This window comes from Haemorhous mexicanus, chromosome 13, assembly GCF_027477595.1.
Source record: "Haemorhous mexicanus isolate bHaeMex1 chromosome 13, bHaeMex1.pri, whole genome shotgun sequence".
NCBI lineage: Eukaryota > Metazoa > Chordata > Aves > Passeriformes > Fringillidae > Haemorhous > Haemorhous mexicanus.
The window spans coordinates 4,295,521-4,313,889 of NC_082353.1; the positions used below are offsets into that span (position 1 = coordinate 4,295,521).

The 18,369-nt window shown below is 52.6% G+C and overlaps 1 protein-coding gene across 1 annotated transcript in view; it reads left to right on the forward strand.

Annotated features, from left to right (window-relative positions):
• NPTN (neuroplastin) overlaps positions 1 to 18,369 on the forward strand; it is a 42,066-nt gene that overhangs the window by 8,486 nt on the left and 15,211 nt on the right. Inside the window, exons 2-3 of the mRNA XM_059858432.1 lie at positions 14,614 to 14,782; positions 17,030 to 17,124. Coding sequence (XP_059714415.1) covers positions 14,614 to 14,782; positions 17,030 to 17,124 — 264 coding nt within the window. The remainder of the gene's footprint in view (positions 1 to 14,613; positions 14,783 to 17,029; positions 17,125 to 18,369) is intronic.

Genomic DNA, 18,369 nt, shown 5'->3' on the forward strand with positions numbered 1-18,369 from the left:
CAGGTTAGGGGACGTGGCTGAAATGAGATTTTGTTTAGGTCACCGTTTCTGTTCCTCTCAGACACCACAAAATCCCTGCAGTGTGATTAAACACAATGACTGTTGGTACCATGGTGGTGATACTCATTTTTTTAATTTACATGGAGCAAAGGAAGCTTCCCTCAGTGGCTTTTAATTGGATTTTGTTTTTGTTGGGAAATCTCTGGGAGCTGCTCTAGGAAGAGCTGTGGGGCTCCCCTTCAAGCTCAGCAAAATAACCACAAACTGGCATTTTGGGGGTATTTTTTTGCCCTTCAGCAGAGCAGTTCTGTGAGGTGTGAGTGCCCAGCCCAGGGAGGTGATTCCTGCTGGGGATTAGGGTGCACTAATCCGTGCTGGAGTGGAATTCCAGCTCAGGGATGGGGTGCTGGAGGAGCTGCCCTGGCCCTATAATCTCAGCAGTGTCAGTAGGGCTGTGGAGATCAAACCTCAGGGAGAGGGAGGAGCTGGGCTCTGCTGGAACCCATCCTCATCCCAGCTCCCAGGCCTTTGGGGGAGACATGGGAAATTGTGTTTCCTGCCTGCCACTTCCCTCATGTGCCATAAAAAAGCCAAGAACTTCCCCAGGCCATCCCACAGTTTACAAACCCCCTCTGAAACCATGGCTGGCAAAGGCATTCCAGGGAATTGCCACCTTGCAGCATCCCCTGGGATGCCATGGAGAATGCAGCTTGGGAGCTGGCCTGAATCCCTCCCAAGGAGATTTCCTTTCACGGGCAATCTGTCCCTCCTCTCCCAGAGGTTTTCCCAAGGGTTAAACCCCTCCTGCTCAGCGAGAGCAGGAATTGTTCTCTGCTCTCCCCAGCCCTGCTCCTCCCTGGCAGGGAGGAATCCCCCCAGCTCTGCTCTCATCCCTTCTTGAAGGAATACAGGGATTTTAGTGCTGCACCTGAGGAGTGGACAAGAATCCCTCCAAAGCAGGAAGGCTCCTGGGAAGTGCCAGAAAATCCATGTTAACAACTAAAACCCATTCCCTGGAAAGCAGTGGGAAGGGATTCAGCTGCAGCACAGGAAGCAGAGTCGGAGCAGGCAGCAATTTCAATTTCTCTGCAGCAGCTGAAGCTGAAGAGCTCAAAAAATTGCTTGGGGAAAAATACAATTTTTAACCAGGAGCTCAATGTGCAAAGCAGAGGAAATCTGCTGCACAAAGTGTGCCATCTCTGCTGCTTTTTAATCCATCTCCTCTGCTTTCTTCTTCCCTGTGCCTGGAATTCCAGCATTCTCCTGGATGAGCTGAGCAAGGGGCAGCAATTCTTTCCCACTCAGCTTGGGATAACTAAAGCATCTCTAGCCCCATGTCCAGCAGCAGGGCCAGGATTTCACACACCAGGCAGCTGAACCTCTGGTTTAGGCTGCAGAACGTGCTGGGAGTGTTATCCCCTGTGCTGCTGCCATTCCCTGTGCTCGCTGAGGAATTATTTTTGTGGCTGAGCAGCTTCTCCTCAGCCTCTGTTACATAATCCCCAATTCAGCAAAGGGCATTTCTTGTGAAAGGTCGCTGCATGAAAATGTCCTTTCCCTCCCTCATGAGGATGTGGAGCAGCTCCTGCGCCTGCAGAGTGAATAAAAGGGGGGAAAAACAGCTTTGTTGGAGAGAAATGGGATCAGTCTCCTGTCAGACACATTTGTTGGATCAGGAAAGGTCAGGGGAGAATGGGGAGCTCTGAAAACCTTTGGTTATTTAAAACCCTTGCACCACGCCATTAGAGAACCAGGCTGAGGATTTTACAGTGCTAATCTGACACAAAATCATTTTTATTATCAGCCTTTGAGGTGTTTTCAGTGGCTTTGAGACAGAAATTTAATGCTGTTTTAAAATTTTTTGAGCTCTTCAGCTTCAGCTGCTGCAGAGAAATTGAAATTGCTGCCTGCTCCGACTCTGCTTCCTGTGCTGCAGCTGAATCCCTTCCCACTGCTTTCCAGGGAATGGGTTTTAGTTGTTCACATGGATTTTCTGGCACTTCCCAGGAGCCTTCCTGCTTTGGAGGGATTCTTGTCCACTCCTCAGGTGCAGCACTAAAATCCCTGTATTCCTTCAAGAAGGGATGAGAGCAGAGCTGGGGGGATTCCTCCCTGCCAGGGAGGAGCAGGGCTGGGGAGAGCAGAGAACAATTCCTGCTCTCGCTGAGCAGGAGGGGTTTAACCCTTGGGAAAACCTCTGGGAGAGGAGGGACAGATTGCCCGTGAAAGGAAATCTCCTTGGGAGGGATTCAGGCCAGCTCCCAAGCTGCATTCTCCATGGCATCCCAGGGGATGCTGCAAGGTGGCAATTCCCTGGAATGCCTTTGCCAGCCATGGTTTCAGAGGGGGTTTGTAAACTGTGGGATGGCCTGGGGAAGTTCTTGGCTTTTTTATGGCACATGAGGGAAGTGGCAGGCAGGAAACACAATTGGTGTCTCCTGTGAGCACTCCAGCACTTCTGACTGATATTCCTTAATATTTCCATTGAAATATAGGGGAAAAAAATGTGCTTTTTGAGGCACTGGACTTGCTCTGGATCTGGGTTCACAGGTTGGTCAGAGCTGGCTCTGCTCCATCTTTATCATCTATTATTTATTCCAGTGTACTGATCCAAGTGTTTTAGGTAAATCAGAGATTTTCTATGCTTCCTGCTAAAGTGAACATTGGATATCGAGTCTGCAGAGAGATAAAAATTCTTTTGCACCCAGCATGGCCCAGAAAACCAGAAACACTTCCATAAACTGCATCCCTTTAAATTCCCAAGGTGCAGAGCCCTGGAATTCTGTAGTTCACACTGAAGGCTTGGGAGCAGATGGGTTTCAGCAGCAGAGCTGGGGAGGGAAGGAGCTGGAAATTGGAGCTGGAGCTTGCACTGGTGGAGCCGAGCTGTGGAGGGACCCAGAGCTCCCTTGGGGGGACACAAGTGACATCCCAGCTGTCCCAAGGCTCTGCTGAGCTCCCTCGTGGGCTGGGCTGCTTTGTGGAACCAGGGAACTGCCAGGGCTCTGTAAAACCAGGGAAAATCTCCATTCCTGCTCTCCAGAAGGTGGCTGCAGTTATGGAGCCACAGGTTATAAACCCTGTCCTGGTTGTTATTGCCATGGGCTATCCCAGCCTTGTCTCAGTTCTCAGCTGCACCCCTCAGATGGATTGATACCTGCAATCCCTGGAATTGTGTCCTGAGCCCAGCCAGGAGCGGATTTGGGGGAAGGGAATTCCCTGGAGCTGGGGGAAGCTTGGCTGTGGGGCTTCTCCTCCCAGGGGTGTTCTCATGGGCTGTGCCTGGATGTGTTTCCTCAGGGAATTGGGGCTGCTCAGGTCAGGTTTTGCACCATAAAAGTGGCCATAAAATACCAGTTGTGCTTCCAAAGTCTGAAGGGAAGCATCCCTTTTTTTATTCGGGAAACTTGGATAAAAGCATATGTCAGGGTGTTGTGGGAGGGTCTCAGGCTGATCTGAGGGGTTTGTTGGGCCAGAGGACCTTCCACAATCATTTCCAGCCTAAATTCCTGATTTATTGAATCAGTCTCTTTGTCCTGTTTCCATTCAGGAATCCTTTCCAGCCTGAATTCCTGATTTATTGAACTGATCCCTGTGTCCTGTCCCTGTTCAGGAATCCTTTCCAGCCTGAATTCCTTATTTATTGAATTGATCCCTGTGTCCTGCCTCCATTCAGGAATCCTTTCCTGCCCAAATTCCTGATTTATCCCCAGGAACTGATCCCTGTGCCCATCTGTGCCAGGAATTCCCTCTCGGGCACATTCCCAGGATGGCCCCATCCAAACCATTCCCCTCAGGGTGAGCTTTTTGGAATTTGCCCACAAATCTCCTGTGCAGGGAGGTGGGAAATGCTGGGCTGGATGCAGGGAATGTTTAGTGCCAGTCCTGTGGGATGAATCCTCAGGTTTCCCTGCCTGTGGAACCAGCCCCGTGCCCTGGCACAGCTCCTGCATTTTAGATGATGCTCTCTGTGCTGGCTTCTCCTCTCTCCCAGCTCTGGGAAGCTGCAGGATGAGAAGGCAGGAATTAAATCCAGGGATGGCTCTGGGCTCACCTGGGCGCTTCAAGCCTGGCTTAAAGCTGCTCTGGAGCTGGCAAAAATTAATGGAATTCATGCCAATTTTCTCATTTTGTGCTTCCTGGTGAGAATGGGAAAGCATCCATCCCATGGAAAATGGGTGTGGACAGGCAGGATGCTGCAGTGCCTTCTCGGAGCTTATCCCCAGGCCTGGGTCCAGTCTCCATCCAGGAATCCTTCCCATCCCAAATTCCTGATTTATGGAACTGATCCCTGTGTCCTTTTCCCACTCAGGAATCTTTTCCAGCCTAAATTCCTGATTTATCCCCAGGAACTGATCCCTGTTCAGGAATCCTTTCCAGCCTAAATTGCTGATTTATCCCCAGGAACTGATCCCTGTTCAGGAATCCTTTCCATCCCAAATTGCTGATTTATCCCCAGGAACTGATCCCTATGTCTTGTCCCTGTTCAGGAATCCTTTCCAGCCTAAATTCCTGATTTATGGAACTGATCCCTGTTGAGGAATCCTTTCCATTCCCAATTCTTGATTTATGGAACTGATCCCCGTGCCTGTCCTTGAACATCAGAGTGTTTCACCTCTTCCAGCTCCCACTTTTTGTGTGTTTAACTCATTTCCAAGATTTTCAGTGGATGTGAGCCCTGGCAAGGAACAAATCGTTAATCAGGATGGTTTTTCCAGCCACACTCTGCCAAAGTGAGATTTCCCCACCCACAGAACTCTTTGGCACTTAATTAAGAGAAAGAGAATGTGTTAATTAGCCAGGGCACCTCATTAACACAGCCCAGCTGAGGGGGGCAGCTCCTGCCTGGATTTTCTGGGATATTCCCATCAGATTGTCCATGTGGGAATAAAGCAAAAATCAGCTCAGGTGAGGGCACAGCAGAGCTGAGCAGTTCTTGCCTTTTCCACCTTCACTTTTGCTCTTTTATTTGAAGAATTAAAAAAAACCCAGGCTGCCTAATTGAGGGAAATAAAACCTCCAGAACTCTCTTAAAGGCCTGAGAGCAGTGAAACACAAATTTTTGATGTGCTGGGAGGTTTTCCAGGCAGGTTTTTGCTGTAAAGACAGCCAGGCTTGAAATCATTCAGTCCAACAGCAGTGACTCTTTATTTATTGTGGCCCCAGACTGAAAATCAGCTTTGTTTTTGCATTTTAGCCTTGTAGACTCTCAGTGCTGAGCTTGGAACTGTGCTTTGTGCTGTGATTTAAGTGGGATTGAATTGGTTGAATCCACCTTGAGCAGCAGCCTCAGGATGGGGTGGGAGCATTATCCTGCTTTTTGGGGATTCCTTGGTCGCAGTTGTGTTGGTTGGGATTGAAAACTTCCTTGGAAATCCTTTTATTTTTCCTTTATTGTGGTCCTAATTTGTCCATTCTTTGTGTGTGTTAAACCTGGTTTTTGCTGTCTTTGAGCCTGGCTTAACATCTTTCCTCAACTTGGCTTTTAAGGCAAAGCACTTTTATTTTTTAAACCTCCTTTTTACACCAGACTTAACTTGGGGAGATGAAAATTCTCCCTGCTCAGCTCCTCCAGGGCCATTCTCCTTAATTCTTTTCCACCTTGATAAAATTTGAGTTCTAAAAGGATATTTGAATTATTAAACAATAATTTCTGCCGTTCAGGGATGACTGCCTTGTGTGTTTTTACCCTGCCAGATTTTACAAGAATTCCTGAGCTCTGAAAATCCTATTTTTTCTCAGTTGGGGATTTAATTTTCTCTCCTCACAACAAATTTTAAGGCAGAGGTTGGAAATGTGAGGAGCCCCTGGAACTCTGTGTGCACACTGAAATGTTCCCCTGGTTTTAGGGCATTAATCTCTCCTCATCTCCATCCACACCAATGGGGGATGAGATCAAATCCTGAATAAATAAACCACTGCCCGAAGGGTTTTAGGTTAGTCCCAAATATTTGGGTTTAAACTGAGCAGAGTGCCAAATCTTTAGGTTTAAACTAAGCACAGTCCCACATCTCTGGGGTTAAGCAGAGCACAGTCCCACATCTCTGGGGTTAAGCAGAGCACAGTCCCAAATCTCTGGGGTTAAGCCAAGCACAATCCCAAATCTCTGGGGTTAAGCAGGGCACAGTCCCAAATCTCTGGGGTTAAGCAGAGCACAGTCCCACATCTCTGGGGTTAAGCAGAGCACAGTCCCAAATCTCTGGGGTTAAGCCAAGCACAATCCCAAATCTCTGGGGTTAAGCAGGGCACAGTCCCAAATCTCTGGGGTTAAGCAGGGCACAGTCCCACATCTCTGGGGTTAAGCAGAGCACAGTCCCACATCTCTGGGGTTAAGCAGAGCACAGTCCCAAATCTCTGGGGTTAAGCCAAGCACAATCCCAAATCTCTGGGGTTAAGCAGGGCACAGTCCCAAATCTCTGGGGTTAAGCAGGGCACAGTCCCACATCTCTGGGGTTAAGCCGAGCACAGTCCCAAATCTCTGGGGTTAAGCAGAGCACAATCCCAAATCTGGCACTGTTGGGTTTGGGATTTTGTTGTGCTGCTGTCTCTGGAGCAGGAGCTGAGCTGTGGGACAGGCCCAAGAAAGGCAAGGCCGGGCTCTGGCAGCTCCTGCGTCACCAAGACCTGCCCAGTGTCACCCGTGCCGTGCTGGGACAGCCCTGGAATCCACTGGCAGGGCCCAAAGGCAGCAGCACTTCCCTTCCCACTGCCCTGTGCTGCAGCCTTGGGAATAATTCACCTTTTTTCCCCCTTTTTGGGTTTTTTTTAAGCATTCCTGCTCGGTGCTGGCAGACCCTAGCTCCCTGTGCAGCTCCTGGCTGTCACCATGGGCAGTGGCCCTCTGGTGGCATCACCTCGCTCAGTGCTGCTGTTTGTGAGTGGCTGGAAATGCAAAATATTAACCCAGAACTGGCCCTGGTAATTTAAATATTTGTTAATTTATGTATGGAGGCTGTTTGGCATCCCAGGGAGTGCTGGTCATTGGGATCAGTGCTGGTCATTGGGGGTTGTGGCTGTTCCTTATTGGGGTCTGTGGCTTTTGGTCATTAAAGACTGTGGCCATTAGGGGCCTGTGGTTGTTGGTCATTAGGGGGCTGTTGGTCACTGGGGGCTGTGGCCATTGGGGGCTTGGGGCTGTGGTCACTGGGCACTCATTAAGTGCTGTTTAATGAGTGCTCCAAGTCCCCATTTCCATTTCCAAACCTCATTGATTTGCCTCATCCTAAAACAAGCCAGGAATGTGAGGCCAGGGATGGCACAATCTGAGGACAGGGATGACAGGCTCCGAGTTTTCCTGGTGTGACACTGTCCCTCCCCACGCTGCTGATGTCCCCTGCCCCAGCACAGCACCAGGATGGGTTTTGCTGCATAATCTGTCTGGCCAGCTGTGTCCTAATCCTGCAGTTTTAGGAGGGGCCTGGGGGAAAGGCCTGGTGTTAAGGCACTGCTATTCTCCTAAATATCTTTGGCAGTAGGATTGAAGGGCAGTTTAATGTGTGTGTGTGCTCCCAGCAGGGCTCTGAGGCGGGTCAGTATGGCAGGATTTAGGATATCCAGAATATCCCATAATTGTGACTTGAGCAAGGATGTCAGCCCTCTCCACACGGGGGGACTGCTGAGGGCCCTTTGTGGGTTCCTAACAGAACAACCTTTTGGCCTGTGAGTGTTCATTCCACTGAAATTCCCTTTTTCCCAGAGCTGGGCTGGTCAGGAAAATAGGTCACTTGGATCTTGGGGAATTCCCTGCTCTGGAAGTCCTAAATAGACGGGAGAGAGGTCAGAGCAGAGCTCACAGCTGGCACGGGTTTGGGATTTTACCCCTGGTGCCCCTGTGGGTGGGTCAGGTAAAGAAACCTCCTCAGGGAGCAGATCCCTGAGCAGGGACACTTAACCCTGGCACATCCCGAGCTGCCCAGGGCTGGAAAAGGCCTGGAAATACCTCAGGGAGGGTGCCAGGGGCAGCTGCCAGGGGAGGGAGGAGCAGGGATAGCAGGAATTCCTGCCCTGCAGCCTTGGCTACTGCCAGCACCATGGGTGTGTCACTGCCAGTGCCGTGGGTGTCCCCAAGCCGTGTCACTGCCCAGTGCCATGGGTGTCCCCAAGCCGTGTCACTGCCCAGTGCCATGGGTGTCCCCAAGCTGTGTCACTGCCAGTGCTGTGGATGTCCCCAAGCTGTGTCACTGCCAGTACCATGGGTGTCCCCAAGCCATGTCACTGCCGGTGCCGTGGGTGTCCCCAAGCCATGTCACTGTTGATGTCATGGGTCTCCAGGCCATGTCACTGCCAATGCCATGGGTGTCCCCAAGCCACCATGGGTGTTCCCCAGCCGTGTCACTGCCGATGCCGTGGGTGTGTCACTGCCAATGCCCTGGGTGTCCCCCAGTTGTGTCACTCCCGGTGCTGTGGGTGTCCCCAAGCCGTGTCACTGCCAATGCCGTGGGTGTCCCCAAGCTGCCCTGGGTGTCCCCCAGCCGTGTCACTGCCGACGCCGTGGGTGTCCCCAAGCTGCCCTGGGTGTCCCCCAGCCGTGTCACTGCCGATGCCGTGGGTGTCCCCAAGCTGCCCTGGGTGTCCCCCAGCCGTGTCACTGCCGACGCCGTGGGTGTCCCCAAGCTGCCCTGGGTGTCCCCCAGCCGTGTCACTGCCGATGCCATGGGTGTCCCCAAGCTGCCCTGGGTGTCCCCCAGCCGTGTCACTGCCGATGCCGTGGGTGTCCCCAAGCTGCCCTGGGTGTCCCCCAGCCGTGTCACTGCCGATGCCGTGGGTGTCACCAAGCTGCCCTGGGTGTCCCCCAGCCGTGTCACTGCCGATGCCGTGGGTGTCCCCAAGCTGCCCTGGGTGTCCCCCAGCCGTGTCACTGCCGATGCCATGGGTGTCCCCAAGCTGCCCTGGGTGTCCCCCAGCCGTGTCACTGCCGATGCCATGGGTGTCCCCAAGCTGCCCTGGGTGTCCCCCAGCCGTGTCACTGCCGATGCCATGGGTGTCCCCAAGCTGCCCTGGGTGTCCTCCAGCCGTGTCACTGCCGATGCCATGGGTGTCCCCAAGCTGCCCTGGGTGTCCCCCAGCCATGTCACTGCCGATGCCATGGGTGTCCCCAAGCTGCCCTGGGTGTCCCCCAGCCGTGTCACTGCCGATGCCGTGGGTGTCCCCAAGCTGCCCTGGGTGTCCCCCAGCCGTGTCACTGCCGATGCCGTGGGTGTCCCCAAGCTGCCCTGGGTGTCCCCCAGCCGTGTCACTGCCGATGCCGTGGGTGTCCCCAAGCTGCCCTGGGTGTCCCCCAGCCGTGTCACTGCCGATGCCGTGGGTGTCCCCAAGCTGCCCTGGGTGTCCCCCAGCCGTGTCACTGCCGATGCCGTGGGTGTCCCCAAGCTGCCCTGGGTGTCCCCCAGCCGTGTCACTGCCGATGCCGTGGGTGTCCCCAAGCTGCCCTGGGTGTCCCCCAGCCGTGTCACTGCCGATGCCATGTCTCTAACTGTGTTTTCTGCCCCGCTGCTGTGTTGTGTGTGAGCTCTGTTGTTTTCTGCCGCTCTGTCACCGCGTTTCTGCTGCCCCTCCCTGCAGCCGGGTTTGTCAAGTCGCCCATGTCAGAAACTAAGCTCACGGGGGACGCCTTTGAACTGTACTGTGATGTGGTTGGGAACCCCACTCCAGAGATCCAGTGGTGGTATGCGGAAGTCAACCGGGCAGAGGCTTTCAAACAGCTGTGGGATGGCGCTCGGAAGCGCCGTGTCACCATTAACACTGCCTACGGGGCCAATGGGGTGAGTGTGCTGAGAGTAACCCGCCTTACCTTGGAAGACTCTGGGACTTACGAGTGCAGGGCCAGCAACGATCCCAGGAGGAATGACTTGAGGCAAAATCCCTCCATTACGTGGATTCGAGCCCAGGCTACTATAAGCGTCCTGCAGAGTGAGTCCGGCCCCCAGTAGTGGCCCTGTAGTGTCTAGAGGCAGTCTGGTGACCCCGCCCCCGTGTCCCCACCCTCTGCCGCCCTGTCCTGTCCTCCCGACCTGCGCGCGGGCTGCTCCTCCTCCTCCTCCTCCTGGCCTGTAGTGCTGACCCTGTGTACCACCCGTGTCTCTTCTCCTTAGGACAGAGCCCTTGGGAAAACCTCGGGATGTGTGGTAGAGCTTCTGTGTGAAACCGGCCCGCTGTTGGATTTGTGTTTGTTCCCTCCTCCCTTTAGTTTGGTAGGAGGTTTCCAGCCTCCCTGCCTTCTCCACCAGTGCCTTTCTCTTTGATTTCCATGTTCTTTTCCCAACTCTAACTGTTTTATTTTGATTTCTTCTGTTCGCTTGGAATTTCTGGGAATGCTTCCTCGCCTGGTTTTGGTTACATATCTGCTTCTGGACAAATCCTTCCCTTTCAGTTCCACGTGACCTTTCGTGTTTGAATTTTTCCATGAAGTCGTGGTGTTTCTTTTCCTTCCTGACCAGCAGCATGTTCCTAAGGAGCTCTCTGATGCAGCAGCACTGAGGAGGTGCAGCCATCCCTGATGCAGCCTATGGGAGCAGGGGGGAGCATCCTGCCCAGTGTGAGCCCAAACTTGAGCTCTGTGGCTCCATCCAGGGCGCAGCTCCTGGCAGCAGCAGAGCTCTGGGAGCAGAGGCTGTGCTTGGCCCAGAATTGCTTTTTTGTTCTTGCTTGTGGCAAGGCTTTCCTGCCTTTGATCTGCTTTTCACCCCAGGTGGGTTTGGAGTTCATACGGTCAGATTCCGTAGAGGAGGATTTTGGGCCAGATGTAGAACTTGCATTTGCCTAAGGAAATGGCTGCTGAGTGTCAGGTAGAGGGAATTAAATCTGCAGTGTGCAGGTACAGGAGAACTTGTTTTGGGTGGTTTCTCAGTGCCCTCAGCTGACAGAAGAGCAGAGCAAAAGTTTGGTCTTGATTCTGTGCTCTGTGCGCAAATAACCCTTTAATGCCCTACTGGGTACAAAACTCTGTTTGTGTCTTGATTACTTATTTGGGTGCCTTGAATAATTGTCCCCAAAGCCTGGTGCTGCCGTGGGCACTGCTGGATCAGAGACCTTCCCTCTGGAAATGGAAACAGCCTTGGTGCACGAGGAGAAATGGCCGATGACCCCGGTGCTGTGCAGTGACTGCAGTGACACCGGGTCCCTGAGCTGGAGCTGCTCAGCCTCGCCCATCCCTCACCCCTCCCGTGTCCTTTGGGCTCCCAAAGGACTGGAATGCTTGCATGGCCTCCAGCAGCAGCTCTGCCATCCTGGGAATGATCCTGGAAACGTGTCTGCTAGGGAGTGCTGGGGGCTGGAGAGAGCCCCGTGCCCTGGGACACTCCTGGGGCTCCAGTATTGTAAATACAGGTGCACTGACAAAGGAGGGATGATGAGGAGGACCCCATCTTGTCAGAAGGCTCATTTATTACTTTCTGATACTATATTATATTAAAGAATACTATATTAACTAGAGAATACAGAAGGGATACTCACAGAATGCTAGAAAGATACCAGTGAAAACTCCTGACTCTCTCCAGAGTCCTGACACAGCCTGGCCCTCAAAGAGTGAACACAACTCCCAGCAGAATGCAGTGGAACCATCACCTGTGGGTGAACAATCTCCAAACACATTCTGCAGGAGCACAGACAGCACAGCAGAAGCAAATGAGATAAGAATTGTTTTCCTTTTCTCTGAGGCCTTTCAGCTTCCCAGGAGGAAAACCCTGGGCAAAGGGATCATGTCCAGAGAATGGGAATGCCACACTCGAGAGGAACTCTGGGGGACACAACCCTGCTGGTGTGCAGAGCCAGCCTTTGGGAGCACAGCTGTGTCCCTGTGGACAGGGCCTTCCCTCCCTCAGGCCCCTGGCACCCAGCTGCTGCAGGGACTGCACTTCAGGCTCTCCTCTCCTCTCCTCCCCTCCCAGTTTGGTCCAGCTGCTACTGCTGCTGAGTGGGAGCTGCCTCCTGAGTGCCTTGTGTGGGATCACGCTGCTCTGGGGCTCTGCTGTGCAGGGAAGGAAGGAACAAACCCCTGAGTGCTGGGACAGCTGAGCTGCTCCTGCTGCGAGGAGGAGCCCGTGGACATCCCTGCCTGCCTGAGCCTGCTGGAGGAGGAGGAAAATGGGGATGAGGTTCCCAAGGTGTCCCTGGAAGTGGAGCCCCTTCCCTGATGGCCTCAGCTGCTCCATTCAGTTTGTCCTGGAAATGGGAATTGTGTGGCTCAGTGGAGTTGGAGTTTCCAGCTGCTGGTGGTGGCTGCTGCCCTGCAGTGACACCAAAGCCCCACAGAGCACAGGCTCTGTCCTGGCCTCTGCAGAGATCAGCTTGCTTCTGAAAATCTGGCACCCAGGAACCACCATCTGCCTTCCACCTCCTTCCGGATTTGCAACCAGAATTTCACTTGCTGGATTTTTTTTTTTTAGTTGCTTTGCTTGGATTTTAACTGTAAAAGCTGAGCTTACATAAAATGGGCACTTGAAGTGGTGTGTAAAAAGTGATTTTCTAGGTGAGCATCCTCCTTTGGCTGCTGCTGTCCCAGAATTCCAGTTGCAGTTTGTCTCCTGCAATTAAATGAGGAGACTGATCCATCATTTTGCTTTTTTAATAACCAAATCAAAGGAACATAAATGCAGGTGGAGCTGGAAATGAGACTTAGAGCTGCCTTCAGTTCTGCTGAACTAAAACTGAAAAGGCTGCAGGTCAGTCACTGAGTTACTATTTCAGACACACTCCAGAAATATTCCCAGAGCTCTGTCAGTGTTTTTGTGGGAATGTAGATGAGCTTTTTGGGGGTGGAAAAGCACATGGGGCAGGCCAGGAATGGTGCATGATACGAGAATAACACAACAATTTTAGGCCCAAACAATCCTTGAAAGCATAAAATACCCAGTGTGGGAGAAATGAGGCAGAAACAGAGTGAAAATTTAATCACACAAACAGCAACTGCAGTGTTTCTGCAGTTAAGGAATGATTTAAAGAGCTGGATTTCCAAGAAGGATATCCAGGACTGGAATGCTGCAGGTTATGAGGATGGGTATTTTTCCTCCCTGGGCAGCAATCTCAGGATGTTCCTTCCCTGTGTGAAAAGCTGGGATGGTTCTGACACACAGTTGGGATTTTCTGTTCTCTCCTTGTGTTTCATAACCTGCATTCCAGAGGCTCCATGGATCATAAATTTATATCCCAAACTGTTGCCACACGGCATGGCAGAGTTTCCAGAATCCAAACTCCTTGGATGACTTGCAGAAATCAGGGAGATGTCTGCTGCAGCCAGAGGGGAGGGAGGAAGGAGCAGCTGGAGCTGCACCTCTGAAATCTGTCAGGAATTCATCCCAGGCAGAGCACACAGCAGCATTTCCACACACTGAGCCTCTGGGCTGGCCTGCAAGCCAAGCTGACACTAAAATACATTTGTTTTTTTGAAGACTAACAGTAAGAATTGTGACATTTTTAAACCCTGCCATCCTGTGTGAGGTGGTTCTTCACAGAACGCTTCAGACCCGAGGTGAGGCACAGACCCTGCAGCAGAAAGGTCTTTTGGCCAAGTTTGGGAAGCGCTTCTGTGACTGAGAATTAGGCAGCAGCACAGTGCCCTCATTGATTTTAGCACTTCTGAAAGGTTTGGCCCTAAAGAATGGGAATTGGGTGTTGCCAGGTGAGGCTGTGGAGTGGAACAGCCCCGAAGCAGCCAGCAAAGTGCAGAATCCTGGGCTCTGCTCATGCACTGGGGCTGTGTTTGTTCTTTATAAATGTTTGTGCTCGAGGTTACCGTAGACACAAAGCAGTTGCAGTCTGATTGTAGCCTGCTGTGTATTTTACTGTCAGGTTCTGGGTGCTGCTCTCAGCTGTTCTCCCTCAGCCTCCTGCCTTCCCCAGTTCCACACACCAGGGGGGTTGTGCCCTGTGGAATCTCCTGGGTGCACCTGGGGCCATGGCAGCCTTTGGGAAGGGGCAGATCCAGAGTATTGCTGAGCAGCCTAAATATGAGTGCTGTTAATATAAAAAAACCTCAAGGAGAAGAATTCACAGAATTGACAGAATCACCAGGTTGGAAGAGACCTTCGAGATCATCAAGTCCAACCCAGCCTCAACATCCAGGCTTTGTTAAACACATCCAGGGATGGTGACTCTGCCACCTCCCCGGGCAGCCATTCCAGAACTATCACCCTCTCTGTAAGAAACTGTTTCCTGAAATCCAACCTAAATTTTCTTTGGTGCAGGTGGAGACTGTGAGCTCTGGTTCTGTCAGTGCTGCCTGGAGAGAGAGACCGACCCCACCTGAGCACAGGCACCTTCCAGGGAGCGATAAGGTGCAAGAGTGATAAGAACCAAGTGCCAGCCAGCAAGAAGCTTCTGGAGGAGTACCTGAGGCCTCATGTGCAGCCCCAGGAGTTAGTGTGGGAAGCACAGAGGTGTCAGGAGCCGCTGGTGTTTCCTGCAGTGTGGGGATTCCCAATAAACCATTAACCCCTTGTGTCTCTCCCCAGCAGCGCCGCCGCGCCGGCTCCGAGCTCTTTGGTGTGGTTGTGCTTCCTCCGTGTGTCCCGCAGTGCCATCCCCCGTGTGGTGCCCTCCCCTGCCGCCCCCCGTGCCACGTAGAGTAGCTGGCACTGTGCCCAGGGGGTGGCTCTGAGCGCTGTCCCTGCCTTGCAGAGCCGCGGATCAATGCCAGCGAGGACGTGGTGCTGCACGGGGCCGGCATGGCCGTCACGCTGCAGTGCAACCTGACCAGCAGCCCCAGCCCCCTGGCCGCCAGCTACTGGGTGAAGAACGGAGAGGAGATCCCGGGCACCAGGAAAGCCTCCAACACCACCGAGTACAGGTGGGTGCTGCGCTCGGCCAGGGGACAGGGGCACTGCTGGGCCTCCCACAGGGGTGGCTCAGTCCGACTCTGGCAGCTCCGAGCTCTTCTGCAGGGTTCACAGATGGGTCTGTTGCTGTACATCCTCCCAGAGCCCAAACTCCCAGCTGGAATGAGAAATGGGAATGGGCAGGGATGGTGTTCCTGAGGTGTGGGTGGTCTGGGCTCAGCCAGGGGAGCAGGGCACTCCTGGTGTTCCCACAGCAGTGGCTCAGTCAAACCCTGTCAGTTCAGAGCTCGCCTCCAGGGTTCATGGGTGGGTCTGTTGCTGCACATCCTCCCAGAGCCCAAACTCCCAGCTGGAATGAGAAATGGGAATGGGCAGGGATGGTGGTTGTGCCCTGGAGAGGGCAGGGGTGGTGTTCCTCAGGTGTTGCTGAGGTGTTCCTGAGGTGTTGCCGGGGTTGTTTGGTCTCAGCACTGCTGTGGGATGATCCCAGCCCTTGGCTGGAGCTGGTGGGATCCCATGCAGCTCCCTCAGTGATGTCCTCAGAGTCTGTTCCCTCTGATTTTCTTGCCCTTTTTTTTCTCTCCATCCATTTTCCCCCTTGATGGGCAGCAAATCCAACTTCCAGTTCCATGTTAAGACAAGCTGAAGAGCTCTTTAAGGATATTTTAACCCCTCCTGACAACTTGATCCCAGCTGTTTTCTGTCTCTAGAGGGGCCCTTTTCCCCCTGCTTCACTGACACAGATTAGGGGCTGTTCAGGTTTCCATGGCCTTGGCAAAGCAGCCTCTCACCCACAGCACTTTGGAAGTTGGCTTGGATCCTGATTAATGATTTGTCCTTTCATTTTCCCCTTTAGCTCATTTTGAATTACCTGCTTAATTTTGCAATTAAAAACTGGGTCTCATTTCCTTCCATAGTTCCTGCCTGTCCCTCCTCAGTGCAGGGTTCAGCCCTGGGCCTGAGCTTTGGGGGCTCTGTTTGGGAGTCACTGGCTGGGAGTGGTGCTCAGGCTTCCTGGGAACTGCTCAGTATTGCCCAGCAAGGGCCAGGCTGTTCCAAACCAGGCTGGGTTTTTCCTTCCAAATGCATCTGTAAAGGAAGATTTAGGCTTCGCTTCAGTTCTAACTGCTGGGGAAGGAAGGAATGAAATGGGAGAGCACCACAGTCCCCTTGTCCCCAGGGAATGGGGGGACTCCCAGCAATCCCAGGGACAGCTGGAGAAATCCCTGATCCTGAATTCCTGAGCACTCCTGGGATGCTTTGCTGATGCTGTTTGGTTTCGCTTTGGATCTGCCCCTTAACTCTGCTTTGGTTACATTTTAAATCCAGGAATTCCAAGTTTTTTTAAGTGAAAAGCAGCAGCAGCAGAGCTGTGGTTAACAGGGGGTGTTCCCTCCCCCATTTATTTAGGTTTTACATTGGTTCACCTTTTGTATTCTGTTTCTTTCCCTTGAACTCCCAGGTTCTTGTTTTTTCAGTCACTTTGTTTTGCTGTCAGATGTTTTTGGTGCTTGGAGTTCAGAGCTGGGTACTTTCATCATCCAGAAAGCTCCAGAATTTAGAGATTAAACTGTTTCAGTTCCAAATCCTGCCTCTTCCAGCAGGAAGGGAGCCTCTCCTAACCCTTCACCAGCTCGGGGTGGCTGCTCCTGCTGCAGGGAGCTCCTGTGAGCCCTCCAGCTGTGTCAGTTTGCAGATCCTGAATGATTGATGGCAACCAGAGCCCCGGGACAGTCAGACAGCTCCACCTTGTCCTTCCTCTCCACACTCTGGGCATGGCCTGCAGGGGCTTCACTCCAGCAGGGCTCAGATGTGCTGCTGAACTGCTCTGCCATTGCAGAGTTCCTTATCTGAAGTTAATTCACTTTATAACTGGAGATTGGGTGTGTAAATGCTGTCAGCACTCAGCCTGAAGTGAGCAGCTTTTTCCATGTGTCTCAGCAGTTTCCACGTGTCATTAAATGATTTTATTGCAGGGTTTGTGTTCTTCTGAGAGGGCTTTTTTGCTTGATTATAAAAGAATGAATTAATAAGGGAAGGATAATAAATAAAAGAATTATTGATAAGTAAAAGAATTAATAAAAAGGAATAATTTTAAATGGAAAAATTAATACAAATAAATGAATAAAAAAGGAGTCTTTTGGGGGAGAAAACTGCCTCAGTGTGTGCTGGGGAGGGTGGGTGTGCCCTGGCTGCACAATCAATTAGGGGGTGCAATTAAGGAGTGTTAATTGAGGTGCTGATTGCTGTTCCTGCAGGATCCTGAAGGCCCGAGCAGAGGAGTCAGGGGAGTACCTGTGTGTGTTCGTGTTCTCCGGCTCGCCCGTGGCCAACGCCACCATCGAGGTCAGAGGTACTGCTGCAGCCCTCACTGTGCCCTTGTCCCCTCCCCTGCCAGCCCAGGAAAGGCCTCCTCACCGTGCCTGGTTCATAGTCAGAAATAATAATTTATTGTCATAGGGAAAAGCTCTGATTTCCAGGGAGAGGCTGGCACACATCCAGGGAAAGAGCTCAGAGATGGGAGCAGCCGTGGGTGTGGGGGCACTGAAACACCTCTGGGTCATGGGCACCTCCTGGAGCCTGAAATTGGGAATAAAAGCTGCAAAATGGGCAAGGTTTGCCACGGGTGTGGCTGTAGGGGAGCCACAGAGCAGTGCTGCTGTCAGGGAATTCCCACAGGGCTGAGCAGGGCTGAGGTTGGGAGTTGGTGTGGAATTTGGCAGGCCCTGTCAGTCTGTGGGAAAGGGAGTTCCACCACCCTGTGCCTCTGAGGAGCCTGGCTGGGTGTTCAGGGTGCACAGCTGGAAGGGTTCCATTTTCCTTCTCTTCCTTTTCTTGGGGATTTTTTCTTCCATTCTGCCCTTTTGCTCTGATTGCTGAATCTCCTGATGTTAATGAAGATGTAAAGCTCCTGCTGGCTCCTCTGGGCTGCTTTAGGTGACAAGCCACTCCTGGAGAGGGGAAATGCAACTCTGGGAGTGGAGCAAGAGCTCTGCCAGCTCTGATGGTCCCTGCAAGGCCCTTTGGGCTGTTTGCCACAGGGCTTGGCTGCTGCTGTGCCAGGCAGGGCCACCAGCAGAGCTTGGCAGGGAGCTGGGAGCTCACTCTGGGGGAGGAAGAGTCAATTTCTGTGATTGAAGGGTGAGGAGAAGTGATCCTACTCACTTCCCACAGGTGATTTACACCTAAATGCTCCTCCTGGGAAGCTGGGGGCTGTAAATGGGGGTTGCACTTGGAGCAGATGTGAGGGACAGTGACACCAGCTGGGTGCCCATGCACACCTGTGGTCCATATTTACCTGCATGGGTCCTGTCGGTGCTGGAGCAATTACACTCAGATTGAATTGTAATTATGCTGATTGTAATTAGGGTGCAGCTCTCACTGCTGATGCACAGGGGAGGGAGGGTGCTGAGTGCCAAAGTGCTCCAAAAATAGGGATTTTCTGACAGCTCGTGAACAGCTTCCCCAGAGCCCGTGGCAGAGGCAGCCAGGGCATGCAGGGCCACCTGCCCTGGTGTGCTGTGCCTCCTGTCCCTCCCTGTCCCTGCAAGGCCCTGGAACAGCCTGGCATGGTGGGCAGTGTCCCTGCACATGGCAG